The sequence below is a fragment of the Camelus bactrianus genome, chromosome 1 (assembly GCF_048773025.1).
Source record: "Camelus bactrianus isolate YW-2024 breed Bactrian camel chromosome 1, ASM4877302v1, whole genome shotgun sequence".
NCBI lineage: Eukaryota > Metazoa > Chordata > Mammalia > Artiodactyla > Camelidae > Camelus > Camelus bactrianus.
The window spans coordinates 75375799-75400557 of NC_133539.1; the positions used below are offsets into that span (position 1 = coordinate 75375799).

Here is a 24759-nt window from a genome sequence, read left to right on the forward strand (position 1 = left end):
GGTTGTCATAAAGTTGAATAAGGACGTAAGGTAAAATTTCAGATAGCGTTACTTCTCAGAAGGCCAAACCACACTTGAGAGGTGGTGCAGAATTAAAATTCACGTGGACATTATAAGGTTTAGCTAGCTCATCAGTTTAACTCATCCATGAATGTTTAGGTTCTAATGGTTATATTATTAACCTTTTAAAGTTGATGTCATTTATGCTACCTTTATACATTTCATTTATGTCATAATTCTGTCTTATGTTCTAAACAAATGGAAATTGCTCTTTCCTTACACTCCTTCCATTTTTTAGTAAAATAACACTAATAGAGTAAGTAAGTAATAAGAATATTGATCTGGTTTTGTGTGGATTTAGTGAGTAGGTATTATAGGGAGTCAGATTTCAAATTATCAGGAAAATTTTTAACATTGTCTTATTAACTGATAACCTATGCCATTACTGGTAGGATTCAAGTAGTAACTATCCCTGTCTAGATGATCCCTGCTAAGGATTAGAAGGATGCATTGGTGTGAGTTTTGGGCACAATGGCATTTTAAGTTATTCTAGCTCCAAGAAACCATATACTACTAGTGGTTATACTACTACTATTAATATGACTTCTACATTTTACTATTAATAGTATTAATTGCCATTTGGTAAACATCTATTATATACTACATATATTACTAGGCATTTAACATATACATCCTGATTAGGCTTCACATCAACACTTTGTAGATATTATCCACACCAGTGTGAATTAGAGATCTGTTTTCTGTTTTTTCTTGTGCCTTATTTTGGTCCTTCTAGTAGATTACAAACTCATTCTTAAGAGAGAAGTCAGTGTTGTATACTTTGTATTATTCCTTACAGTTGCTGCAAATGTAAAAGAGTGGAACAGATTCAACTGAAAAATTATCTGTTCAGTCCTCCTTCCCTTCCAAACCTCAGCATCCCTCAGTGTTATCTAAAAGATCCCAAAGTCATGGAAGTGGTTACCACAGTGGGAAAGCTATAGGTTGGGTATTTTCTCAGCTCTCTGCCATCTTAGTATCTGTGTAAGCTTGGGGAGGTTACTTAATATCTGAGCTTCAACATTGTCATCTGTAGGATGGAATAATAATAGTGCTCCCTGTGATAGGGTTGTTATAAATATTAAGTTAGTTAACACATGCAAAGCATTTAAAACATTATTAGTCCCAGTTCTTTCTCCTTTAATAATGAGTATCTAATTGTGTATACATTTAAATTACTTTAAGAGGTTGTTGCTTATTGGAATTCAAGAAGTCACTAGTTAACTCCTTTTCTGTGTTGTTATTTTGAGGTTTCTACATTTTTATCTGGTTCATCAGTTGGGAATTTTTAAAATTCCAGAGGAAAATAAAAAATAAAAAATAAATTATCTAGTAATTTTACTTGCATGTGTTTCACCCATAGATCACTTAAAGGGAAGCCCAAGGAACATTAAAGATTATAAATTTTTGTCTTTCATAGTCACAAAGATCTCTCTATCATCTTCAGAATTATGTTTTTCAGATGGAGTAGGAATCAAGTTTTCTATCATATTTTCTAAATATTCATAATATTGCTTATATGTATTTGAGTAATTAAAAGGGAATTTTCTTTATAATCTCTTTAAATAACTTTAAAAACAGTTAATCGTATGTCTTTGGACTGCCATGGGCTTGTCAGCTGAGAATGCAAGAGGTATTCAAATCTTGCTGATGTAATGGATTTAAAAAAAAATTTAAATTACACATTTGAAGTCCTGATTATACCCTATGGATTTATTTGCTTTTGAAAATTCAAGCTATGAATTACAGTATTGCAGAATACTTTCTACTTCATCAAATTAGTTTCACCATTCATTCCACAAATATGACTTGTAAAATTTTGCAATGCCTAGAAAACCTTGATACTACAGTATAAAAAGGTACTTAAATATAGATGAGAAAGATAGATGTTTATCTTCTTCTTCTGATATTGATGTTAAATAAAAGATGGAATGTTTTTGTTTAAAACCAATCCCTCATTCCTCCCCTCCCCACCCCAAACACCACAAGTGAATGGCAATGTGAACAAAGGCTTCCTTTAAATCTGTTATTCAGTTAAACTGTGTGTTAGGAAAAAAAGATGTATATAAAATCTAGCAACAAAAAAGGGAACTGTAAATAGAAAAGTAAAACATGTAGAGGAGACAAATATTCTGTGCATATAGCTTTAAAATCCCAATGGGGAACACTTGTCAGAAAGAGAGACTACACACTCATTAATTTAAACATAAATTCCCAAAGAGCAATGTTCCAATGTGTTAATTTGCCACAATAGGTTTACCCATTGAAATCAGTCCACCAGTCTTGACCAGCAAGTAGGATCTTAATTTTACCATCTAATGGTTCAGTTGAAATGGAATAAAGATTTTCACACAAATACCTTAGTAATGTAGACTTTCCTGGATTGTAATGAGCATCTATTCAACATTGTCAGTTTACAGGTAATGAAACTCCTGGTAAATGTCATCTCCTCACACAGTAGCAAGGTCTTACATGGAAAAGGGCTCTGTTCATTTTCTATTTAAATCACAGGAAGAGATTACTGAACTGGTTAATGAAAACAGCTTATTTTTTGAAATCAGTTAAAAAATCTAAAGTTATGAGTAGAAAGTAGTAAAAGAAAAATAGCTGGCTGGGTTTTCCCCCTTCTTTACAGTGATAGGGTAGAAATATAAGGAAAATGCATAACGTGTTTTAGTTAGGAAATCTGGTCCCTTCACTTGCTACAGGGCTCAGTTTAGAGCAAGAAAAGAAAAAATATTTTTGACTGCAGCTTTAGTAAACAATGAATGATGAAAAATATTGCAGAAATACCTTCAAGAGATCTGACAATTCTGAGCACAGACCTTTTCACATTGATATTGTCTGTATTCCTCTAGGAAGCTTGGCAAATGAATAACTGAGCCCGATTTTGGCCGAAGGAGAGAAGGAAGTATTAGTTCTGGCATTGAACCAAGATTATGAAAAAAACCCAACCAACAAAAAACCCCAATTATTTCTTCTCCTGAATAATAAAGACATCATGTTTGCATATAGAACAGCTTTTGCATTATTGCTCTACATATAAGAATATATTAAGGAACTCATAACAGACTGCACATTACAAACTTAAGGTTCTTTGGTGAAGAATGAAAGAAAACAGTATTTGAGCTTTAAAGAAAATGATCTCATCCATTTTGCTTTTATCTATTGATCCGCTGGATCCTCTCACAGAGCAGGGAGAGATACTGTGTGAGTTTCACCATGGCAACGATTGCCACGCCCCCAGCCATCATACATGTTGGCCAAAAGAGTGAATGGAACACCACATTGGAACTGTAGAGTTTGGTTAGGATGACACTCTTCTGGTTTCCTTCCGGGTCAGAATAGCAGGAGAAGTGTTGGTACTTCCTGAAGTTTTCCATGACAACATTCACCAGGGACATGGATTCTTCGAAATTTTTTCCGCACTTAGGTATATAGGAGCACTGTGGAAAATGAGATAAACTGTCACCAGAAGATACTGTGTGTGTGTGTGTGTGTTACTAGGAGGGGATGGGGTATTGAGGCCAACTTAATGATCTATAAGATAACCTTGATGGCTATTCTTTTCATATTCAAACTAGTGCCTCCTAAAACCCTAAGAACTCATACACTGATAAAAACAATGTTTTTAGGTACCTGGTCAAGATGTACTTTGCTAGCTCGCTCATGCAGCTTAAACATTGATTAAAATCGGATAACTTCACTGGATTCTTTCTGCCATAGCAAAGCATGGTGAGTGTTAATTATTCCCTGTAGAACATACTTTTCCGTGGAATCAGAGTGTCAACCTTTCTGTCTTTGTCTATCCACAGCTGTCCATGTAATATTAGAAGCTACCAGTTCTCTCAGGGGAAGTAGTTTACTCATCTTTTTGACTTGGCTTAATTTTTTTTCATCCAAATCATCTTGGTCAACTTGATACTGTAGTCAAGAAAACAGGTATCCCCGAGTTGCTAAAAAAGAATCTTGGAAGGTGTAGGGATATTGAATAGTTAAAGAGCTGTGATAAATGGTTCATGCCTAGTTAGCATGACAAGGTAGCTTTTTCCATAAAGCAAGGAAAAATAAGGCAAAATCAATTCAGTTAGTTTACTCTTAAATTGGCACCCATCTGAGAATTACAATATCTTTCCTTTGATCTTTTCACCTCTTATCTTTCTTCTATATATCTTCTATATATCTTTTCTATATATCTTTCCTTTTTTCTTTTTTCTACGTACTTATATCCTTTGACTTCTTTCTTTGCATCTCTCTTTTTCTTCCCTGCCCTCCCTCCCAGCCCTCACCCCTCTGTTATATTTTCCCCTCTGTTCCCTCTTCCTGCTCTTTCTCCTTCTCTCTCTCTCCTCTGGATACAGATGGAATTAAAGAAGTTTGTAGTTTTTCTTTTTATTATTTAGGGATTTTTTAAAAATACATTTTTCTTGATTTAAAAAGCAGTCTCTAAGGACATGAAATATCTGTTACTCTCTTCTTTGGTCTGTAAATGAGCAGTGACAAAACTGATATAACAATGAATCTAACCTTTTAAAAAGTTAAGAAAAAAGTGATTTAAGTCACTTCTCTGTGAGATGTGCCAGTCCTTGGTTTACTCTTTCCCCTGTTTATGGTAGAGTGCTTCCCAATGGGAAAAAAAATCTGTCCCTTGTTATACACATTATCAAATAATTAATTTAACAGCTCTATTTGAATTAAATTGGTTTGTAATAAGATTACTGCTAATCTATATAGGATTTTAATGTGAATTAGAAAACTATGCCCCCTCTTCAAAATATGATTATTTTCTGTTGAAAAGTTGTAGTAATACACTGCTTTTATGGAAAAACCCCACATATTTTGTATTACCAGTTTATAAGTTGTGATATAAATATTTACATCTATGACTTTTTACAATGTGATTGGTACACCTAAGATTGTACTGTACACAACTCACACAACAGTAAGCAGACAAACAATGAGGTGGGCTGTTGGTGAAATTTGAGGTACATTTATGGGAGCTTTGGGGTAGGATTCTGGAATTCCAGAACCAATTTAGACTTGTAGATTTCACAAGAAGAAAATATAAAAGAAATGGAATGAATTTTACTAATGGAGTATATTTGAATGACTCTTTCCCCTGACTTTATTAGTGGGTGTACTGGCACCTTGCATTGTTCACTGTGCTGTAATCATTGGATTATTTGTCTGTAGACAGCAGGAAGAGTCTTCAGTTAGTTAAGAATGGAGGATGAACATGTTGACATTTATCATAAACAAGTCTTAAAGTAATGTTTTCATACAAGGGCTGGTTGACACCTTCAAATTTAATCAGCTAGGAATAAGTGTGAGTATACTCATAAGTGTGAGCACTGCAGAGAGCTGGTACTAGCCCAGCATCAAGCATCTGAAAGTATTTCCAAGAAAGCTGAATTTCTCAGTGAAATATGAAGAAACTTAGTACGAAAATTGGCCTATGACTGCCTTGAAGCAAATTTTCTACCAACTGGATGCCTTCTGGATCAAAAGAGTTTAAAGCAGTAAGGGAATATCTTTATATTTTTCCTTCTTCAAAGCTGCCCAGATCATGTCTATAATTTTTTTCAATGCTTTGCTTCAAAAACATTAAAAAAATTTTAAAGACAAGCCATTTGTGGTTGAATTCAGAAAGAGCCAATTTAGAGTATGAATGCATCAGGCTTCTTTATATTTTGGTGCCAAGATAGCTTATAGTAGTAGTTTCAGTGGCTAATAGTACTAAGTTATTGAAATGATCTCAATAAAAATGGCAGTCCATTAAAATGGAATTTTTTTCTTTTATGCTCTTGTGAATTTATTTGGCTTTAAAAATTTTTTTTTTAGGAAACAGTTAGCAGCCAATGACAAAAATTTTATCACTATATAAGATTCTCCCAAATAAAATGAGATATGAATTACTTTTGAAACCATCTAGCAAGGTTGTAATACAGAAACTGCTTATTAAAGTTTTAAGCCATCAGGGTCTCAAATATTTATGTTTAGACTGACCAGATGAGACATGTCCCATACATGATCGGACTTGGGTCCTGAGGGCCAGTTGCACTTAGAAGTAAGTGCAACTCCATGTTACTAGTGGAGAAAACTTTCCTCTGCCCTTGTGTTTTTAGCTTTCTCTAACCTTGCCACCCACTGCCTTTCAACACATAAGAGGTCTGGTTACCGTGTTACTGTGTTTCTGTAAGCAAGTTACTTGGCTCCTCAGAATCAACTTCTTTATCTATATAATGGGGCTAATAGAGCCTTCCTGGCAGGGTTGTGTGAGGATTAAATGATGAATATGCATAAAACCTCAATAAATTTTCTTTAACTTATTTTCCTATTGGAATATCACATTTGTCCTTATGATCTTCTAAAGTCATTAACCAACTGCCACTTTGGTCTCTTTAAGGAGACCAAATTATATAGTTTTCACAGAAACTGTCCTGTTTGATGGCTGTTATCATGTGTTTCTTGCTTTTGTATCCAGAGAGATTTGACATTATGCTGAATCATATATTAGGATTCTAGTTTTCTGTTTCAAACTATAGCCATGTGTATGTTTCTGAGGCTGGTATAAATTTGGGTCAAGATTTAGTGATCTTATGATTTCACCACATGTTTAGAGGATAATTTCACATGATTGGTTTAGAACCCATAGAATTCATTTCAGCAAATGAAAACTTTTGTAAGTGATCTATGCTTAATTGAAAAAATGTAATATAGATTGAAAAGATAAAAATGCTAGCATTTTTAGATCATTCTTTTTTTTGGTAGAAGTTACAGGCTAGATTTACTTTTAGACTGCATGACAGAAAACACAAAGGAACATGTGAATAGTAATTTTATATACACAAGACCCTCAAAATATGTTAATATTATTTTTTACTGTGGCTATGTGTTATATTCTTTCTTTTGTGCCTAACATATGAATATATAAACCTAGCAAAACTCTGAGGCAGCCATTCAGGGGAAGACTTATACTCGCATCTCTCTTCTTAACCCTGAATTGAGTTAATAACCCTCTGTGCTTTCTCCACTCCCTTAAGTTCTCTTTAGTATTGAAAACACAGAGATGGCCCTGCAGCATGACCTTTCTTCTCTCAGTTGAGAAAACAGCCTGGGTCTCGTCACCTTCTCCTGGCTGTCCTTTCCCTTATGACGAAGATCCAGCAATTTCATCTTCTTTCCAATTTTTCAGAAGCAACTGAAAATTTTCTTTTTCTAGCCTCCCAGAATCTTTCATATCAATAGAGTTATTTTTATTCTTGTGATAGACAGAAGTTTTAAGAAAGTACCTGTAGGGCTTCTGCTTAGAAATGCTTCACTAGGCATGTGTGAAGCAAAGTGACAAGCCTTCACCTTGAAAATAAAAGCTGTGGGGAGGAGTGGGGGCAGTGAGAGGTGGGTGTTTGGCTGGTCATCCTTACTGGTCAGCTTCCTTTTCCTTTTGGTGGTAGGGAGGAACTCAAATCTCAGGATCACCTCAGAGGAAGGGTTTATTCTTCATTTGTTCTATTATAAAAAGGGCAGAGTCTTATTTCAGAGAAAGGTTAGTTTAATGAAATCTAATCAATATTTATTGAGTGTCTATAATGTGCCAGGTTGTGTGCTGGATATAGGCATCAACACCGTAGTTTAAAATATATCGTTACAGAGAAGTAGGAAAAGGGTAGGGGTAATGAAATGGGACCAGGAACAGGGCTGAAAAGGCTCTCAGTAAAGACTCTGCCCTTCACAGAAGTGGGCCACAAATTTGTTCTCAGGACGCTGTGGTAGCTAGGGCACACTGGTCTCCAAAGCCCAGGACATAGAAACAAAAACACTGCTTGTGTGAAACATAAATACTCTTGGTTCCAGAGTCAGATGGAACTTTTTCGGTGCCCTCAGACAATGAATATTGTGCACATGTTTATTAAGCATGTATGATGAACCAGGCTTTGTGTTCTGTGCTGGAGAAGACTCAATCCCTAGGTTCAAAGGATGCAGAGATTCCCAGCTGGCAGCTTTGGAGTACTGTGGCCCACAACTATATTCTGAACTTTTGAGTTCTTTGAACATTAGTCATGGACAGAGGAGGTGAGATAGTAAATTGGGATTTTTTTTCATTCCCTTTTGAGACTTCCTGCTCCTTACCATCACTTTTCAAAAAGTGAATCCCACAAAATTTAGTTTAAACTTTTAAAATTTGTACTTCGAGCATCTGCTTGATTTTGGCAAGTGGGACTATTTGAAATATTTGGTAGAGGAGAGGAAAACAGTATTCACACTCTATTATTGCACTGTGGTTTCCTGCAGTTTTAAGATACAGGTCCCTCCAGAGATTTTCCTTTTCTGTTTCCCAGAGCTTTCACATTTATTGTCGCATTTCTGCTTGATGTGGAGTAGAAGAGATGCTTAAAAGACTTAGGAAATCCACTAATGAAATAGAAGCCATGTGGAGCCTCAGGATTAGTCAATAACCACAATAGCTTAAACCATGGAGCCGTCAGGTCCATTATGTATCCAGTTAGGCTGAGAGTAAGTCAGATATCTTATCTGACCTTGCCCTTCATGGTGGTCCTCCTTCTCAGCAATCGGAAAGGAGCAGGTTCCCTCTGCATGCTTTTCTTCTTGATGCTCAGTGCAAGCTGTTTGGGAGCACATTCTTCCCTTCATTTCTGCACAAAGGTGCCCTTAGCTGTGCCAGAATTCAGTTTTAGTGAGCAGTGACTAAATTTTGTCAATCACAGAAGCATTTCTGAATATATGGTCCATAGGGAGTTTCTGAACATGTCTAATAAATATCTCTAAATTTAGATAATTATGGGGCTGTCATGGGTCAAAATTTCCAGGAATATTTCCCCCCTCTTTTCAGGGTGAATTTCTATTTAATATCCACTCTGTGTAAGCTGGTATTGAATATACAATCTTGACTATCCCTATGGATAGTTCTATTCCTTGTTCATGACTTTTGCTTAATCCTAAGCACCTCTTGGAATATAATGAAATAGCATAGGTTATCACATATTGACTAAAATATACCATCAGAAGGATAATATTTTACAGAATTTAGGTTTTTTTAAATCTATTTTTCCTTATTCTTTTAAGAGGATGCTCTAATGCTTTGCTTTTTAAGAGATAGCATGATAGAAGCAAAGAGACTTAGATTTTAATTCAGAGCTAATTAGTGAATGTGTGACCCTGGGAAAATTATTTCATTTTCTGAGCTTAGCTTCATTATTGTGAAGTGGAGATGGTAGTGGTACCTAATATGTGGGATTGCTGCTGTAATTAAACAAATGAGCTCATGTAAAATATTTAGTACTATATAGTGCCTGGCACATTGTAAACTCTTGATAAAATTTGGCTATTATTACTTTAGGAATAGGGATTTATTCAGGATGAAATGTGATGATTTTTATAAAATTCTTAGTGTAGTGCTGAGCATGGAGTATATAGTAAACACTTAGTAATTGTGGATCCCTCTTTGTTTTCCCATTTAAATTCTCAGCTTCAATTTATTTTCTTCCCTTTTCTTCTTATCCCACCAACGCTGTGCAGAGGAACTCAATGCTTACAAGCTTTGATTAGAATTCCAGAATCTCAGCATCCAAGCTAAAAGCTAAACAAAATCTAAAGCAGTGGTTCTTCCATTGTCTGGAGACATTTTTAGTTGCCACACTTGGAGGGAGGGTGATGCTAGGTATCTAGTGAGTGGAGGCCAGGGATGCTGCTAAACCTCCCACAATGTACAGAACAGGTCTCCCCACTACCCTCACAGACAATAAAGAAATATTCAGCCCCAAATGTTAATAGTCCTGAGGCTGAGAAATCCTAGTCTAGATGTGTATACCCCTTGGATTTGGGGAACCCAGAAGGCTTCAGACTTGGTGACAAAATGAGGGTGTGATGCTGGTTTGGAGTTATAAATAACTGGCTGATTTATAGCAGTTATTCTTCGCCCCAAATAGCTGTCTTCCTCATGACAGTTATATATAAAATACCAAATATATGGTATTATACTACATAGCGAAAATGGATATATTTTCTTATTTTCCACAATTCTTTAAAAATCTACTCTTAAACCAGATGGGCATGTTTTTGGGGAATCTCTGGGTAAACAAGGTTTTAAACTCTCAGAGGAGATCAGCATTGAGAAATTTAACAACCACAGTGAATTAATACTCAGTCACTGTTTGTGATTTCAGTGACAGCCTTGCAGCCAGGAGAGTCAGGGGCTCTTGAGCCTACTTGTAGCTCCCAGGGACTGCTAGTCAGCCAGATGCTTCACAAGAGAGCATGCCAGCTTATCAGCTTAAGCAGCTTCAGTTGTAATGTTGACAAGAGGCTGGTCACTGAATTTAAAAACTAAAGAAAAAGAATACATAAGAGAACATGAAAATTTAAAAATAAAACTCTTTTGGATATCTTTCTACAGAGAAGCAGACAGCTTGACTGATATCCTTTTGCTTCCTGTTGCCTCAGATCAAACTGTCAGTAGTGCCTTATGTATCTCAATAAAACCATGCCCATTTTTTGGTAACTATGGGAAAGACTACTACTTTTGGTGAGCTTAGGGGAGAGTAACAGGAAGGAGAGGTCAAGATAGAGAATATTTCCATTTTTTTCCCCAGGCATGTCCTGCATATTTTTCATGCTACATTAAGATCATGGTTTAATGACATTTTGACATGGAGATAACTGTATTTTCAATGCATATATTTCTGATTAAAGGCAGAGGATAGCTATCCAGAGAGTGAAGAACTACTGGGCTAGGAAGGGGAGCCTACTGTTTGGTGTTACCTTTCTCCTGGGAGTGTCTGTCAATTCTAGAAGGAGGCTGAGATCCTAGAAGGCTGGGTGGAACTTTTGACAGCCTTGCAGAGCTAGAAGCAGGGATTATCATGAAGGGCTATCAGGTGGGGGCCCTGATGACCACTATTCACTTTGGGTTGAGACTCTTATGAGTTGAGTTCTAGGAGAAATGGTCAACATGAAGAAGACTGATCCTCACAGGGACCTCAGTTCAAACTTGAATATCTTAACTCATGTAGTCAGAATGAGGTGATCATGAATGGCTGGTGTTCCTAGAGGCCTGGCAGAAGTAAATGGAAATAATTTTTGGAAAAATGACATCATAAAATCAACCTAGGCTTAAAATTGTTTTTTTAAAATATTTTTTTTCAGATGTGATGTCTGACATCTAATAAAAAAAATAAATAAATAACCAGACATTACAAGACAACATGAAAACAGCCAAGAAAAGAAGAAGAAGAAGAAAAAAAAAAAAACTAGAATAGGCACATAGGGGCTTCTGATAATGAAGTCATCAAAATAAACTTTCAAATAACTACAATTTTACTTTTTATCTTGAAGAATTTAAAATACAAGAATTAGAATATTACCCCCAAAAAAGCCTAGAAATTAAAAATATAATAAGAGAAATTAAGAATTCAATGGATGAGTTTAACAAGAGATTTGTCAGAGCTGAGGAAAGAACTGTAAATCCGAAGATAGGTCAATGTCTAGATTGAAGCTCAGAGAGAAAAAAGGAGGAAATAAAAAAGAGAGATGAAGAAACACAGGGGATACAATGAGAATACCTAACATATGGTCCATTGGAGTCCAAAAGGGAGAAAGGGGAAAGAACGAGAGCAGAGACAATATTTGATGAGGAAATTATTGAGAACCTTCTAAAACTGACAAAGAACATCAAGGCACAGGGAGAGAGGAGAGGCCCTGGGAACACTAATCAGGCTAAATAGAAATAAGCGTATACTTTAGCACATAATATAGTTCAACTGTAGAAAACCAAAGAAAATAGTCTTTAAAGTAGACCAAGATTACCTTCAGAAAAGTAGTAATTAGACTGAGAGCTGACTTACAAATAGTAACAATGCTCACCAGAAGACAATGGAATGTCTAAAATGTAAGAAAGAAAATAACATCCAACTTAGAATTTTATACTCAGTGAACATATCTTTTGAGAATGAAAATGAAAAGAAAATATTTTCAGACAAATAATGCTGAAAGATTTATTTAGAGCAGATACTGCCCTAAATAATTAAAGAGTTTTCTTCAGGAAGAAGAAAAATGATCCCAGATAGAAGGCCAAAGATAAAGAAAGGAATGAAGAACAAGAAAATGGAAAATCAGAGGGATACATCTACTACTATAGATAGTATCTACTATAGATAAAAATAGTAATATCTACCTGTGCTTAAATAGATATAGAATAAAAATGTTGATACTATATAAATTGGGAAGAAAATAAATGGAGTTAAAATGTTTTAATGTCCCTCATTAGTCAGGATTGCATGCTGTAATCACTAAACACTCAAAAGAGTAGTAACAAATCATAATTTCCAAGAAAATATAGGGGAAAATGGGCTCATAAAAATAAACCAGTGAAAAAAGGTCATCTTTTCATAAATGGACTTGGGCAAATGGCTATTTGTATGAATAAAAAAGAAACCCAGAAGCTTGACTTCTACATAAAAATCAATTCCAGGCAGATTGTACTCTAAACCTGAAAGAAGAAACAATAACACTTACAGAAGATCATTTGGGAGAATGACTTCATGACCTTTGGATAGGTAAAGACTTTTTAAACAGGACAACCAAACACACACACACACACACACACACACGCACACACACACACACACACACACACACACACAGAAAAGATAAAAGAAAAGAAAAGGAAAAAATATTGTCAGAATTTGGTTGCACTGAAATTAGAAAATCCTTTTATTTGAACACACCATTAAGATACTGAGAGAGTGAAAAGGCTATATTTTGGGAGAAGATATTTACAACACAATGGTCCAGAAAAGTTCACATCTAGATTTGAAGAATTCCTGCAATGAATATTAAGAAGAAACAATCCAGTAGGAAACTCAACAAGGGACTTGAACAGACATTTTACAGAAAGGATATTCAAAATGCCAATAAATTAATGAAATGGTCTAGATAATATTAGTCATCAGAACTTCAAGGTTCTGATTTCCTGCAGTGCAGGAAATGTTTAATTTCTTTGCTCTCATGGTAGTTATGTGGGGGATCTCTGTAATAAGAGTCTGAGCTGTACTTTTTCATTTCTTACATGTTTCACAGTTAAAAGTAAGGTAAATAAACCAAACAATGACCTAGTATTGTGCTGACAGCAGATAAGATACTGGTCCTAAATTTTTAACGGAGACTTTCTCTGAAAGGTTCACTCCCTGTGTATAGCCTAAATAATGCGTTCACAGGGCTGCAGTCATAAAATGTCATAACGGGGAAATGGATATTGGTCCCACTTTTTGATGCCTATTTAACTTTGGCTAATTTTTAATTCCTTGGAGACTTGAGAGTTTTATAGGCATTACTTACTCAGTCATTACATGACTATTAGGTCAGTTTTTATTTAAAAATCTGACTTAAGGGATTGTGAAAAATATACACTTTGTGATTGTGAGAGAGCTAAGCTATATTTGCAGAACAGGGTTAGGACTGGTATTGTTTGTGGGCACCACAAAGGAAAGGCAATCAGAGCAGACTTTTGTGTCCTCAGAGATATTTACAAGAATTCTTTTAACTTACTGTAATCAAAATGCAAGGTGGGTTTCCTAGTTTGTGTCAGTATATCACAAAACAAATCCCATGTTCTAGTATCACACTTTAAAGCTACTGCATTTTTTTCAGTACATATAGTCTATGTCATTTGAGTGCTGATAATTGTAATGAAAAAAAATTTTTAAGAGAAAGATCCTTATGATGAGAGTCAATTGTTGTATTGGAGAATGGCCTGTTGTCTTGATATATGAGTACTCTGGCCATCTAAATTGTTACCATAAATTCAAAACTTAGTATATTTAACTTAAAATTGATAATGGCAGATTGATTCTGCTGACACTTTACTGGTCATCCCATGCCTTATAAATGCAAATTTTATGTGCAGCTTTAACATAATATGTGTTTGTTGAGCCTCCAACATGTGGACTTGAATATATCAGTGCTGGAAAATTCAGCGTCTATGAACATAATATATAAGGAGATATACACACAGGCACATATATTGTGACCATGGGTTGAAGATCTTGCCTGTGCTCTGCTCAACACTTTACGTACCCTGCCCTTATCCCCAGAATGACCTTACAAGATGGTCATTGTTATTGCCTTTTTAGAGAAAAGGATACTGAGGCTCAGAGAGGTTAAGTTACATTCCAAGACCACAAAACTAAGTGACAATGGCCATGGAAAATCAAAATAGAGTTTTACCGTATGGCTCCCAGGTATATAACAAACATCTGGTTTTTGGCTTGTCCAACTCTGTCTAAGCTGCACATTTGCTTTAAAAGACTCAATCTATTTGTGTCTCAATAAGGATATGATGTCTATCCTTCTAAATGGAAGTAAAGGCTAAATCTGCACTGCCACAAAATCGGGGAATGATTTGACCACCAGTTGCACAGAAAATAAATGTTTCCTAAGCAAGATTCAAATACTGTAGTGAGTTCTACACTGGATGAGGCAGGGCTTGCTTCCTAATGGCATTTTCCTTTGAAATAGTGGCTCAGGGAACGTCAGAGAGAAAGAGATGAGCTGGAGTGGAGCTGTTTGGGGTGAATGAGATGCAGTGTGTGCCAAGCTCCTACCTTCTGATTGATTTTCATTGTCTCTTCTGTGTGGTAGAGAAGGAGCTTTTCGCCGGAAGAAGTCAGGTTAACGTACACCTGGAGGCAGGGGTACTGAGAGAGTTTCCAGCAGTCTGGACCACAGCTGAAGGAGCAGTTAAATGTTTCTGTGATGGTTGCATTCAGCAAGGTGCATTGAGCCTCTTCGGTCCACACGCTACAGAGAGAGGGCGAGAGTAAGCACAGGCCCAAATGCCAATGGCAAAGAAGGTGTAATGGGAGGGGATAATTTGTCAGGAACTTGACCTGAAAAATCTTCCAAATCTGTAACACAACCTACTTGTTAACATGTATGCCTTTGAATAGAGCAGCCTTAGGCTAACTACGATATAAACATAGATAAACTTTGCCTGGCATCTGAGAACTTTTCCAGTGACTTCCTTCGGATTTAGTATCATCTTCTCCAATGCTTGCTTTAAGTTATATATTTTTTCCTCATCAGATTCACTGGTAAGCATAAGGCATCTTTTTGAATCACAACCTGCACCCAACCCTGAATCTTTACATTGTAAGCAGCTTCCAGCCATGCCCTGGTCCTCACCTCATGATGTCTGCCCAGTTTGTAGGCAGAGAGGTATAAGGGAGAAGGGGAGGAGAGGGCGAAAGAGTGGAGGAGCTTGAGGTCCAATGTGACAGATGGAAGGACAGTGATAGATTTCTTTAAGGGAGAAAAGTTAACTCCACCTTTTGGTTATACCAAGAGCAATCATTTGTTGCATCCCCCTTAACCCTAATGAGTGCTTTACATATACTATCTTCTTTTGTTTTCCCAACAACCCTGTAGATTGGGTATTAATTCCTTCTAAAAGTGAGTGAATTGATGGTCAGAGAAACCAAATAACATGCAAGGACACTCAGCTAGTGTCTCTAATGCGCAGGCTCATTCCATGGTGCTGTGCTGCTGCCCACAAACACAGTGGACAAGAGGCCCTTCTGTGCAGATTAAGGGGCTCCTATCTGTGCCCTGGGACTCTCAATTAGAAAGATTAAACAAACAAAAACCCTTCCAGCTGCCCATTGGTTAGCTTTTCATTCTGAAATATTTATAATTTTATGATAAAGGGTAATATTTGTGATTAGGAAGTAACACACCCAGAATCAATGTTTTGCTTCTAGATATAAGGTGATTACTATAGTGGTCAGAAAACAGCATGTTTCTTTGAAAATTAATAACCCTTCTTTTTGCTGGACATGTGTTGACAGGGCCCCCTTTTCATGTCCAGTTTTATGTCAGGGCCAGGATACTAGCCCTGACTGCCTCTAAGGTGGCAAATTGTATTTTCCTGTAATGTGGGTGGTCAGATTTTGCTTACACGAGGAGGAAAAAAATCTTAGATGGTTCTCAGCAGATGTGAGTATCTGAAAGCAGTTTTGAAATCAGTGAACTCTTGGGGCCTGAGGCATCAGCGCCTTCATTGAGAAGGAGCACAGCTGAAGGCATCAGAGAAACAGAGCAGAGCAGCCACAAATGGGAAAGATGCTGCCTTAATTTTAGTAAATTACTGTGTTTCAGCTGGATGTTGCTTCTAAAATGAAAGTATTAACTTAGGTGGGGAAATGAGTGCCACAAAATGGTTTGATTGTCTTTTGGATTTAAACCTCAATTTTTCATTTGAAAGAGCCTCGTTACTTTAAGCTGAAGCACTGTGAGACTTACCCTGTTAGTTATAGCAATGCTGGGTTTTCCTGTGCTCACAGTGTCCAATTTATGGACAACAGTTAGCTAGAGAGGTTGTGGAGATTTATCATGTGGCTTACGCAGGAGGGAACACACTTGCCATCTCAGTATTTAATTACTTCTTTATATTTTTGGTAAACCTAGTGCAAATAAGAAATGTTTAAAATCTGTTTTTTCTTTTTTAGAAGTTGGTGCATAGCAGTGTTTCTCAGCCTTGATAGCATATTAGAATCACCTGGGGGAACTTAAAAAGATACTGGTGACTGGGTCCCACCCCAGACCAATTAAATCTGACCCTCTGGAATGATGGTGATGGGACCTGGGTATCAGTATTTTTAGTCTCTCAGGAAGTTAAAATGTGCGGTTGAGAACCATTAATGTGTGGGGTGATGGAAGAGTGAGGTGGGATGGAAAAGCAGTGAGGGTGGAGAATGGACAGAGATGTGAAGAGGCAAGAATAGAGATTCTGGAATTAGCAGGTTGTAAGTCTGAATCTTGGCTCTGCCAATACTAAAGCTGTGTGACTTTGGGCAAATTACATCTATTTTAAGCCTCAGTTTTGCCATTTTCATGAGTATATGCCTACTTGCCTTATAGAATAGTTATGAGAATTAAACAAATAACATAATGCCAAGTCCCTGGCACGTAGTAGGTAGTTTATACCTACAGCTGTTTTTTAAAAATCATTGTTATTAAATAACATTATTGATAAATGTTATGTGCTAGGCACTGTTCAAAGTTCTTTTCAAGAAAGTAGGTAAAGAAGAGGACTTCAGGCTGGTCAAGATGGCAGAGTGGTAGGACCACGAGCTTGCCTCTCCTTGTGACTACAGTGTAACCACAACTGAATGCCAAACAACCATCGAGAAAAGATTGGAACCTAGCAAAAATATAAAGAGCGAACCACAGCAGGATGGTAGGAGGAGCGTGCTTGTGATATAATTGGGCCCCCTACCCCCCAGGTGGGCAACCCACAAGCTGAAGATTTGTTAAGTCGCAGAGGCCCTCCCGCAGGAGTGAGAGCTCTAAGCCCCATGTCAGGCTGCCCAGCTCGGGTCTCAGCATTGGGAAGAGAAGGAGACCCCAGGACACCTGGTTTTGAAGGCCAGTGGGGCTTGGCTCTGGGAGCCTCGTGGGACTGGGGGAAACTGAGAGGCGTACATGGAAACTCACATGCACCAGGTCCAAGGGCAGAGGCAATGATTTCATAGGAACCTGGGCCAGACCTGCCTACTGGATTTGGAGGGTCTCCTGGGGATGTAGGGGATGGCTGTGGGTCACTCAGGGGGCATAAAGCTGGTGGCAGACATTCCAGGAGTGTTAATCTACATGACTTTCCTGGAGGCTGATATCTTGATTGGATCATTAGCACCAAGACCTAGCTCCACCCAACAGCCTGTAGGGAAGCCTCAGGCCAAACAACAGACAGGGTGGGAACACAGCCACACCCATCATCAGACTTCCTAAGCCACAAAGGCCTCTAGACACAGCCCTGCCCACCAGAGGTCCAGGACAAAGCTTCACCCAGCAGTGGGCAGGCACCTGCTCCTCCTGTCAGGAAACCTGCATAAGCCTCTAGTCCAGCCTCATCCACCAGAGGCAGATACTAGGAATAAGAAAACAATAATCCCAAAGCCTGTGGAAGGAATCCACAAACACATAAAAAGATGAGGTGGCAAAGGAATACCTCCCAGGCCAAGGCAAAAGATAAAATCCCAGAAGAAGAAATAAGTGATGAGGTGATAGCTAATTTATCTGAGAAAGAGTTTAAGGTAATGATAGTGAAGATGTTCAGAGAAGTCAAGAGGAGTATAGATGCACAAAGTGAAGTTTTTAGCAAAGAGCTGGAAAATATCAAGAATACCCAAACAGAGTTGAAGAATAAAATCACTGAAATGAACAATACACAAGAAGGAACCAAGAATAGACTAAATGAGGCAGAAGAACGGATCGGTGAGCTAGAAGACAGATTAGTGGAAATCACTACTTCAGAACAGAAAAAAGAAAAAAGAATAAACAGGAATGAGGATAGTTTAAGAGAACTCTCGGACAACATGAACCACTCTAATATTCGCAATGTAAGGGGTCCCAGAAAGAGAAGAGAAAGAGAAAGGACCTGAGAAAAATTTTGGAGAGATAATAACAGAAAAATTCCCCAACTTGGGAAAGGAAACAGTCACCCAGGTCCTGGAAGTGCAGAGAGTACCACACAGAATCAACCCAAAGAGGAACACACCAAGGCACATACTCATCAAATTTACAACAATTAAGGACAAGAAGAAAATATTACAATTAGCAAGAGAAAAGCAACGAATAACATACAAGGGAACTCCCATAAGGTTATCAGCTGATTTTTCAACAGAAACTCTACAGGCCAGAAGGGAGTGGCGCGATATATTTAAAGTGATGCAAGGGGGAAACTTAACCAAGAATACTCTATCCAGCAAGGCTCTCATTCATACTTGATGGAGAAATCAAAAGCTTCACAGATAAACAAAAGCTGAAAGATTTCAGCACCACCAAACCAGCCTTACAACAAATGTTAAAGGACTTTCTCTAGTCATCAAACCATAAGAAAAGAGAACACAAAGAAGAAAGAGAAAAAAAGAGACCTACAAAAGATTGCTTTGGCTGTCTGAGGCCTTCTGTGGTTGCTTATAAATTTTGGAATTGTTTGTTCTAGTTCTGTGAGGAATGTCGTGAGTATTTTGACAGGGGTTGCATTGGATCTGTGGATTGCTTTGGGTAGCGTGGCCATTTTGATAGTGTTGATTCTCCCAATCCAAGAGCACAAGAAATCTTTCCATTTCTTTGTGTCATTTCAGTTTTCAGAGTATAGGTAACCTCCTTGGTTAAGTTTATTTCTAGATATTTTGTTGTATTTTGATGTTTTTGATGCCAGTTATAAAATTCTGGTTTTTGAAGTGGAAAAAAAAAGTGAATGAAGGGCAGCAAATGGCAAAGTCATCTTTTTTATAGGTGAGTTGTACTCCATTATATGTGTGTATGAGTGTGTGTGTGTGTGTGTGTATAAATATACTGCATCTTCATTATCTATTCAACTATTGATGTGCACTTAAGATGTTTCCATATCTTGGCAATTATAAATAATGTTGCTGTTAATAGCAGGGTGTATGTATCTTTTTGAGTTAATCCTTATTGTGTGGTTGGCTTTATTCCTTTGATAACTATGTAAGTTTAAGAAGCTAAAGCTCTAAACATTCTTAGAAACAATGAACAGTACATATATGTAAATTTAAAAACATATGTGCAGTAAAAAAAAGATCTATCAAGCCATGAAAGACATTGAAGAAACTTAAAAGACGGATTACTAAATGAAAGAAGCCAGTCTGAAAAGGCTACAAACTGTACGACTCCAACCAAATGACATTCTGGAAAAGGCACAGCTACAGAAACAGTAAAAAGGTCATGGTTTCCAGGGGTTTGGGGAGAGGGAGGGAGGGAGGAATGAATAGATGGAGCACAAGGGACTTTTAGGGCAATGAAATTATTCTGTATGATACTATAGTGGTGCCTACATGTCATTATGCAGTTCTCAAAGCCCATAGAATGTTCAACATCAAGAGTGAACCCTAATGTAAACTATGGACTTTGGTTGATAATAATGTATCCATGTTGATTCATCGATTGTACCAAATATGCCACACTGATGAGGGATATTCAGGGTAGGGGAGAAAAATGTGTGGATGGGGAGGGCTATGTGTGAACTTTATATTTTCTGCCCAATTCTGTTGTGAACCTGAAACTGTTCTAAAAGAATAAAGTCTATTAAAAAAAAAAAGAAGAAGAAGAGGACTTCAGGATAGGTAAGTTGTTGGGGAGGAGGGAAAAGGGAGACAAAAGACAGTGTCCCAACCACCCAGTGGCATTACCTCTGCATGTATGAGCGCAGGAGTGTGATTCCCAGCAGGAAGTACATCATGATGGAGCACACCATCATGGCCAGTCCTAGGAGAATGGCCCGGTCCTCTCCTGCTTTCAGTGCTGTGACAGTTTTCCTTTTGTCCAGGAGGTCGTGGTCCCTGATTTTTTGGTAAATATTTCTGAGATTGAAAATAATACAGTCTTATGTGATGTCCACAGTTAATTATCATACCCCTAGAGAGTAAATATCTGCCCAGGCCTTCCTAGTACAGAGAGGCTGAGAGGGGCCCTCCAAACCCACCTGAGTGCAATTGGATCCCAGCATGTGACCATTATCTCCCAACACACACACACACACACACACACACACACACACACACACACACACACACACAGAGCATTAATTCAAATAAATGGCAACATATTTCAGGAATCTGTCAGCTTAATACCTTATTTCCCCTCAGTAGTAATAGAAGTTAGCCTGGTTAACATTTTCCTCAAGCTTACAGTTGCTTAGGGCTCTGTCGGCTTGAGATTTATGAGAAATGAGATGTCCAGTGGTGACCCAGCCTTCTTTTCTTGTATGGTTAACACTTCAGTGAGTTTAGAAAAATGTCTGTCAAATCAAGACCACACTCCATAAATCTGGAAATTTTATTAGTTGTTTTTTTTGTTTTTGTTTTTGTTTTTTTGAGCAGCAATCTACGGTAAGAAAAAACAGATTGGCATTAAACTGTCTCCTAGGTCAAAACCTGATTTAATGGCGTACTAGCTGTATGATCTCTACAAATTCCTCAGTCTTTCTCATTCCCTTGTGAAATGGAAATAATATGTGTAACTACATTGTTGTGGTTAAATGAGATGACATAAGTAGATTATCCAGGAGAATGACTGACATGATGTATTTAATAAATGTTCCCATTAAAAAATGGTGTGGGGAGCTACAGCTTCCTGACATGGACATTAGAACATCCAAAAATCGCTACTATTCTTCAAAGAATTTCTAAAGGACAGAATGGCAAGGAAGTGAATAATATGGAAATCTTATGAGTGGAGGGTTGGATTTGAAACAAGATCTGGAGGAGAAGGTAGAAAAGAAGTGAGGAATTGCAGGAGTGCTGGCTGGTTAGAGAGGTACATGAGAAGCATGGGAAGGAAGGCAATGCTCAGGGATCCTGGCAAGGCAGGCAACAACCAAGGAGCTGTGGGGATCTCCTTCAGTTTCTATTTTGAGAAGGGAGCTTTGGATTGCAAGGGTGTGGGAGTGGGGAGCTGTTGGCTTTTAGGGCCTGGGAACGGAGAGGAGGACAAATAGAATGCTGAAAATGGAGAAGGAAACTCTTAGGCCATTTTTATTTTAAGCTTCAGACAGAAAGCCAACTAAACAAAAGGCAAACTTCAGATTTTTCCTTTGAAATTTTCATCGCTAGTCATTCTTGTTGCTTGAAAAAGAAACCAGAGTAGAATCTAGTGTAGAACTTTGCAGGGGAGGAAAGTGATGCCTGTTACTTGTACAATTGTCTGTATATTCAGGGCTTCTATTCAGTTTCATGCTCCAGGATGCCCTTACGGGGTTTTTGGTGGATATACATTCTGGAGGACTGGTTCATTATGGGCTGGTTGTTAGATATTTTGATTCCCTCTGGAGGTGTGAGAATGTGTATGGACTTAATATATTTCTATAAGGTTTTAAGGTAGAGTATTTATTAATCCAGTTATTAGAGTGTAAAGTTAACCAATTAGATGATGATGATGATGATGATGATGATTTAGTTCTCTTCATGAAATAGTTAATACAAATCTTACGTGAGGGGCCTCTGTAGTGTAAGAATCATAGCTAAATAGAGGCTTTGTTCCTCATCTTTTCATGGCCATGTCTTTCCTGGCTGCCTCCCACCCTCACTCACTCTTGGCCACTCCCTCTCATGGCCAGAATCTCTAAGAGTCCATCTTTTTCATTACTCTCCAGCTCCCAAGCCCAATGCCCCTGGACCAGCTGGCCTGCCCTGCTTTTGACTTCTGTGGGCTGGCCACCACCCATGTCTAAGTTCCTATTCTTTTCTGAGATTTTCTTTGGAAATGTAGGATATATCAAAGCTCTTAAACTTGATCCTTTATGAACCTGAATGAAAAAAAATAAATCAGTGCCCATTCACAGCTAAAGCCAGGTTTTTGAAGCAAGAAGAGACAGGCTGAGTCTGAGTGGTTTCAAAGACTTGCTGTAAAATAGTAATCTGATGCTACTTTGCTGTTATTATTTATCAAAATGTATTTAATTCCGGTGGCTAACATTGAGATTTGCATTTCCTGCAGGTGGAAGCCAGCAAGGAGGGAGCAATAGTCTCAATTCCAGAGTAGTAGGCTGTCACACCACATTACTTATGTCAGTCTATACCCATAAAAGAGACACAGTGTAATCAGTCAGTTATGTCACTAGAACAAGCAGCATATAAAAATGATTCAAGTGAGTAATTTAAAAACAAATCACAATTTGGAAATGGTTAACAAATGTTCTTCATGTGCTCTGGAATGTGTAGAGAAGAGGAAACATGATTGGTTTCCACACAGGCTAAAACACATCTGGGAAATCAGGATATTACTCAGCAAAATGAAAGTGAGTGAGTGAGGTGGGACATACTCATGTAATTCATCAATAGATGATAATTGGATTAATAGATAAAGAATGAATGAATGATTTGGAGGAACAAAAAGTTCAGTAAAAGTCCACAAACTTACCTTGAGTGCTGGTAACCTCTACTTACTGAGGCTATGGTCCCTAGCCAAAAGGAAGACTGACATAAAAATGTATCAACATAGGGTAGTAAATTCAATGAAGGAGCCATTTATAGAATCAGTAAAGTAAAGGAGTAGTTTTCCCAGCTTGAGGGAGCAGGACAGGGAGCAAAAAGGTTACAAAAGGCTTCCTGGAGGAGAAATGCCTTAAACAGAATCTTCAGGATGAATCAGATCTAAACAAACGAGACAGGGAATCAAGGGTATTTCGGACAGAAGGAATCACATAAACAAAAGGGTGGAGATTTGCAACTGTGTGGTGACTAACAGAAACTACACAAATTTCACTATTCCTGGGATGAGTGTGGGACAGAGGAAGTGGGGCAGATGAGTTTGGGAAGGTAGTAGGTCATAAAGGGTTTTGTAAGTAATTTAAAGATCTTTATCCTATAGTTAATGGGAAGCTGGCAGAGAGTGACATGGTCAGAACTGAGTTTCAGATTGATCACTCTGCCTGCAGGGTGGAGATCAGATTACAGATGGAACCAGATTTAAATTAGGAAGAATTATGGGATTATTAGTGTAGTGTTGGCAAAGGATGATGAGGGCTGGATCAGACTGAGGTAGAATAGATGGAAAGAAAAAGATGTATGTAGAAATATCTAGTGGATACAACTTCTGGATTTGCTGATTGAGAGAATATAGTGGATGGTGAGGATGTGAGAAAAAGGATGTAGTTTAGGTCTTCTGCCCATTTTTGGATTGGGTTGTTTGTTTCTTTCTTATTATGTTGTATGAGCTGCTTATATATTCTGGATATCAAGCCTTTGTTGGTTTCATCGTTTGCAAAAATTTTCTCCCATTCTGTAGATTGCCGTTTTGTTTTACTTACGGTTTCCTTTGCTGTGCAGAAGCTTGTAAGTTTAATTAGGTTCCATTTGTTTATTCTTGTTTTTATTTCTATTGCTTGGGTAGACTGCCCTAGGAGAACATTTTTGAAATATATACGAGATAATGTTTTGCCTGTGTTTTCTTCTAGGAGGTTTATTGTATCTTGTCTTTATATTTAAGTCTTTGATCCATTTTGAGTTTATTTTTGTTTATGGTGTAAGAGAGTGTTCTAGCTTCATTAATTTACATTGTTGCTGTCCAGTTTTCCCAACACCATTTGCTGAAGAGACTGTCTTTATTCCATTGTATATTCTTGCCTCCTTTGTTGAAGATTGGTTGACTAAAAGTTTGTGGGTTCACTTCTGGGCTCTCTGTTCTGTTCCATTGGTCCGTATGTCTGTTTTTGTACCAATACCATGCTGTCTTGATTACTGTAGCCCTATAGTATTGTCTGAAGTCTGGAAGAGTTATTCCTCCAGCCTCTTTCTTTTTCTTCAGTAATGCTTGGCAATTTTAGGTCCTAGGTCTTTTGTGGTTCCATATAAAGTTTATTATGATTTGTTCTAGTTCTGTGAAATATGTCCTGGGTAATTTGATAGGGATTGCATTAAATCTGTAGATTGCCTTGGGCAGTGTGACCATTTTAACAATATTGATTCTTCCAATCCAGGAGCATGGGATATCTTTCCATTTTTTTAAGTCTTCTTGAATTTCCTTCATCAATGGTTTATAGTTTTTTGTGTATAAGTCTTTCACCTCCTTGGTTAGATTTATTCCTAGATATTTTATTACTTTGGGTGTTATTTTAAAGGGGATTGTTTCTTTACTTTCTTTTTCTGTTGATTCATCATTAGT

The 24759-nt window shown here is 37.5% G+C and overlaps 1 protein-coding gene across 5 annotated transcripts in view; it reads right to left on the reverse strand.

Annotated features, from left to right (window-relative positions):
• Nucleotides 1-2876: 2876 nt before the first annotated feature.
• The window catches only part of KCNMB2 (potassium calcium-activated channel subfamily M regulatory beta subunit 2), a 229535-nt gene continuing 207652 nt past the window's right edge, over nucleotides 2877-24759 (reverse strand). For all 5 annotated transcript variants that reach the window (XM_074367652.1, XM_074367645.1, XM_074367634.1 and 2 more), the window contains 3 exons: nucleotides 20289-20459; nucleotides 14679-14874; nucleotides 2877-3506 (listed from right to left, as the gene is read on the reverse strand). In XM_074367652.1, the coding sequence (XP_074223753.1) occupies nucleotides 3222-3506; nucleotides 14679-14874; nucleotides 20289-20459 (652 nt within the window). In that variant the 3' untranslated portion in view covers nucleotides 2877-3221. The remainder of the gene's footprint in view (nucleotides 3507-14678; nucleotides 14875-20288; nucleotides 20460-24759) is intronic.